Source organism: Myxocyprinus asiaticus, chromosome 6 (assembly GCF_019703515.2).
Source record: "Myxocyprinus asiaticus isolate MX2 ecotype Aquarium Trade chromosome 6, UBuf_Myxa_2, whole genome shotgun sequence".
In the NCBI taxonomy this organism is placed as follows: Eukaryota; Metazoa; Chordata; class Actinopteri; order Cypriniformes; family Catostomidae; genus Myxocyprinus; species Myxocyprinus asiaticus.
Genome location: NC_059349.1, coordinates 54,340,074 through 54,344,902, shown reverse-complemented (window position 1 = coordinate 54,344,902; position 4,829 = coordinate 54,340,074). Strand labels below are relative to the sequence as shown.

The following is a 4,829-nucleotide window of genomic DNA, read 5'->3' as shown; positions in this document are numbered from 1 at the left end:
CAACAGAGGAAACAGAGACTTTATTACAAGCTTTGAAATTGAAGTTAAAAAGCGGGTCAATTTGACCCGGCAGATTCAAAGTAGGGACTTGATCGTTAAGAACACCCAAGGGTTAAGTGTGCCAATATGTTTTGTGGCCACTGTATAGGATGCATATCAAAAACTGTTTATGTAATGATATATCATGCATTATTTCAATAGAGTAAAACAGCTGTCCTAATTACCTCCCAACTCTCTTCTCTCCATCCCCATTCCCGTTTCTTCCTCCCTCCCCTATATTTGGTCTTTCTTGTTCTCCATAGGTGTGTAGAGTGAAGTGGAGGAAGGCTTATGGCTTCCTCGCGGGGCCTGGGCCAGCTGGGGTGGCTGGGTCTTATCCTGGCCCTCATGGCCCTGCCAAACCCATGCCAGGGTTGCCCTCCACGCTGTGACTGTGCGGCGCAGCTCCGCTCTGTGTTCTGTCAGCGTAAGCGTCTGTCTGGAGTACCAGAGGGCATTCCCACAGAAACTAGACTGCTGGATCTTAGTCGGAACCGCTTGCGCTGGGTGGCCCCGGGTGATCTGGCCCCTTACCCGCATTTGGAGGAGCTCGATCTAAGTGAAAATCTCATTACGACACTAGAACCCAATGCCTTCGCCAGCCTGCAAACGCTGCGTACTCTGCGCCTCAGAGGAAACCAGCTGAAGCTTGTGCCCATGGGAGCATTTGCACGACTGTCGAACCTCACCACGCTTGATCTGAGTGAGAACAAGATTGTCATCCTGCTGGACTACACCTTCCAGGATCTGCGCAGTCTCAAAAATTTGGAGGTTAGTTCACAGGTGTGACAAAGTCTCTTTAAAGGGAAAGCTCCATTTCCATTCCTTTAGCACTATATTGTGACCCAAACCAAAGAAGTCTGAGAAAGGCTGAAGAAATTTGGCATGCATTTACTTTTGTTAAAGTGCTAACATGTCCTTAAATATTGATTGGACGAATCAACAAAAATGGCCCCCCTGCAGCCAATCACATTTCAGCAGCTACTAACTTAAATTATGTCTGATCATTGTGAAAGTTGGCATATACATACAGAATGTTAAGATGAGCCTGTGTACCAAACTTTGTGAGAATTGACCACAAGGTGGCGCTATAATAAGCTAATTTATATTTTTGCTAATAACTCCAGAACCGTAAGGGCTAGAATAAAAATGTGTATTCCCCAGAATCCTTTAGTACCCCCGAATCAGTTGGTCATGTGGAAATTTCATTTTTATATGAAAATTTTTGCTCCACTTTAAATGTTTTGAAAAACCTACTTTTTCAAAATCATCCTAGGTCATTTGTCTGATTTGCACAAAATTTGGGATGTATAATCCAGAGATGTCCCTGACAAAAATGTATCAACAGAATTTGAATTCATTGAATCTTTTATCAGATATGAACCGATACATGAATTTTGTGGTGTGGTTGATACTTATTAAATGGCCTGTATCTTGTGTGCTCAAGGTCCAAACTTCACAAAACTTACTAGACATTCACACTAGGACAATCAAATTTCAGTCATTTCAATTGTTTACAACAAATCAAAATAATCAGCTATTTATTTCAACTTTGTTTGACAGATAAAGGATGTACTACCAATTTTGTCCACTGGGGGTTAACAAGAGAAAGAGTTGATCTTATTTTGTAGCCTGTAACATCAGGAATAATAAATATAATGAAAGTCTAGTTTGTAATAGACACTCCGATAGGCCAGTGCACTACATTCTAATAACCTAATAGCCTACATGAGCCATGAGTGTTTGAACCCCGATAATTGCCGCTTGCAGGTATATTTATTCTATAAGTTGTCCACCTCTTTCTGTCTCTGAGTGTAAAGAGGATGAATAAATGGATGAATGGTGTGCTTGAAATGTTAAAGTAATAGTTCACTCAAAATTCTGTCATCATATGTATGACTTTCCTCAAACAAAAGGAGATTTATTTTAGTTGCATCTTTTTCATACAATGTCAGTAAATGGTGACTGAAGCTAAAATTCAGTCTAATGCATGAGTCATATAGGTTTTGAAACAATAAGGGTAAATAAATGATGACAGAAATTTTGGGTAAACTATCCCTTTAAATATCTTGCTCAATAATATCACTTTCATTGCATTTGCGTAAATCTGTCCATGTCTTCCAGGTGGGTGATAATGACCTGGTCTACATCTCTCATAAAGCGTTCTCAGGATTGTTAGGTGTAGAAGATCTCACCATCGAGAGGTGCAACCTGACGTCCATCTCAGGCCAGACGCTCTCATACCTGCGTAACCTTGTTACCCTTCGATTACGCCACCTGAGTATCTCAGCCCTCGAGGACCAAAATTTCCGCAAGCTGTCGGCTCTAAGAGGACTTGAAATAGACAACTGGCCCTACTTGGAGCACATCTCACCTCTGAGCTTCCTAGGGCTCAACCTGTCCTGGCTGTTCATCACCAACACGAATATCACCTCCGTGCCATCTGCATCCTTCCGAAACCTTGCTTACCTGACGTCGCTCAACCTCTCCTACAACCCTATCTCCGTGCTGGAGCCCTGGGCCTTCCGAGACCTGATCAGGCTGAAGGAACTAGTCATGGTCAGCACCAATCTGCTCACCATAGAACCCCATGCCCTTGGAGGCTTGAGACAAATACGAGTTCTAAACCTGTCCAACAACGAGCTAGTCACTCTCGAGGAGAGCTCGTTCCACTCCGTCAACAGTCTGGAGACTCTGAGGGTGGATGGAAACCCATTGTCCTGCGATTGCCGGCTTCTTTGGATCCTGCAACGCAGACGTACCTTAAACTTTGACGGAAAGATGCCAGTGTGTGCTGGCCCTGCAGAGGTGCAGGGATACATGCTGAGCACCTTCACGGATTCTGCGTTGTTTGATTATTTCACCTGCCAGAAGCCAAAGATACGGAATCGGAAGCTTCAACAGGTGACGGCACATGAAGGCCAACTGGTATCGTTCCTTTGTCGGGCTGAAGGCGAGCCGACACCTGCTATCATATGGATCTCACCGCAGAGGCGAAGAATCACTTCAAAAAGCAACGGCAGGATCACAGTGCTTCCAGGCGGAACGCTGGAGATCCGTTATGCACAGGTCACTGACAGTGGTACGTACATCTGCATTGCCAGCAATGCTGGAGGCAACGACACTTACTTTGCCACACTAACAGTGAAAGGCCAGCCGCTGGACTCTGTGCTGTTCGGCAACCGGTCCTTGTATGCGGTGGACTTTAACGACACAGGTCTCAACAGCACACGTGTTTTCCTGAAGTTCACGCTGGATCTCACAACCATCCTGGTGTCAACAGCGATGGGCTGCATTACATTCCTGGGTGTCGTGCTGTTTTGTTTCCTGTTGTTGTTTGTGTGGAGCCGTGGACGTGGTCAACGCAAGAACAACTTCACAGTGGAATATTCCTTCAGGAAAACAGAAGGACCCACCACCACCACAACCTCTGGAGGGACACGGAAGTTTAACATGAAGATGATATGAAACAACGCAGCCAGGGGCCCGCTAGGGGAAGCATAGACTCCCAACACTAACACACACACAGTGCTGACTCAGAGCAGAAATACAAACGCCAGGTCACACATGATCTTAAAAATGTAAGACAACCTTGATCTCACTGCCTTTGGAAACGTATTGATATTTATTTTGCAGCTGATGGTTATGTAATATGGTAACGTGACAGTAATGTGACTTTTCTGCCCTTTTGGCAAAAATCTCAAATCTGCTTTTGGGGAATTCTCATGAAACCTGTCAAAAAACTTTTGTGGTCCTATTTTACTCCAAATAATAATAAAAAAAAAACTAATAAGATATTATATTTTGCATACGGAAAATGAAGCCTATTTTGAGGATATTTTCTGACAGTTATGCACATTTTACCCCCCAATTCTCATTACCGCAATGCACATTTTTAAAATATATTATTTAAATTGTAATAAAATTTACATATTGAAAATGAAGATTTTTTTATATTGTGAAACTGTTTCCATGAAAGTTACGTACATTTAACCCCTCTATTCTCATTACCGCAAAACACAAAAAAAGATGAATTTCTCATTACCGCAACGTGAAATGTATAAAATATTAATATAATTGTAATAATATTTTGCATATAGAAAATGGAGCCTATTTTAGTGGCATTATATTTTTTTTAATTACCCCCCCACCCCCAAATTATCATTACCGCAACATGAAAAAGGTCGGTCATTATACTTTTTTTTAATATTATTTAAATTGTAAACATATTTTGCATATAGAAAGTGAAGCCGATATTAAGGAACATTGCAACATTATTTCTGTGACAGTTACAAACATTTTATCCGTCAGTTCTCATTACTGCAATGCCAAAAAAGATGGTCATTATGATACTCTAATTACCACAACATGAAAAAATTTAATGTTATTTAATTTTTAATTATATTTTGCATATAGAAAATTAAGCCTATTTTAGGGGCATGAAGGTTTTTTTACATTGTGAAACAATTTTTGTGAAAGTTACGAACATTTTACCATCCAATTCTCATTACCGCAATGCAAAAAATATGGTAATGACATTCTCATTACCGCAACATGATTAAAAACAAATATTATTTATATTTTGCATATGGAAAATAAGACCTATTTTTAGGGGCATTAAGATTTTTCATTATGACATTATTTTCGTCACAGTTACGCATATTTTACTCCCCAATTCTCATTGCTGCAATGCAAAAACAAAGATATATTATTTAAATTGTAAAGTATTTCTACATCATAGTAGTACCCTCTTGGTACTGCCTTTCATTTTTGCTGATTTTAATGTTAAA

General features: G+C 40.8%; 1 protein-coding gene across 1 annotated transcript; it reads left to right on the top strand.

The window, feature by feature from the left end:
• Window positions 1–330: 330 nt before the first annotated feature.
• LOC127443023 (leucine-rich repeat and immunoglobulin-like domain-containing nogo receptor-interacting protein 3) lies at window positions 331–4,062 on the top strand. Its single transcript, XM_051701502.1, has 2 exons — window positions 331–810; window positions 2,164–4,062. Exons 1-2 carry the CDS (start codon window positions 331–333, stop codon window positions 3,505–3,507), a joined length of 1,824 nt encoding a protein of 607 aa, XP_051557462.1. The 3' UTR covers window positions 3,508–4,062.
• The last annotated feature ends 767 nt before the right edge of the window (window positions 4,063–4,829 follow it).

Bases quoted from the DNA above. Each gene is read 5' to 3' on its own strand.
- LOC127443023 (XM_051701502.1), top strand. From the start codon at position 331: ATGGCTTCCTCGCGGGGCCTGGGCCAGCTGGGGTGGCTGGGTCTTATC. The intron at 811-2,163 runs GTTAGTTCACAG...CATGTCTTCCAG, and splicing joins GCAGTCTCAAAAATTTGGAG to GTGGGTGATAATGACCTGGT.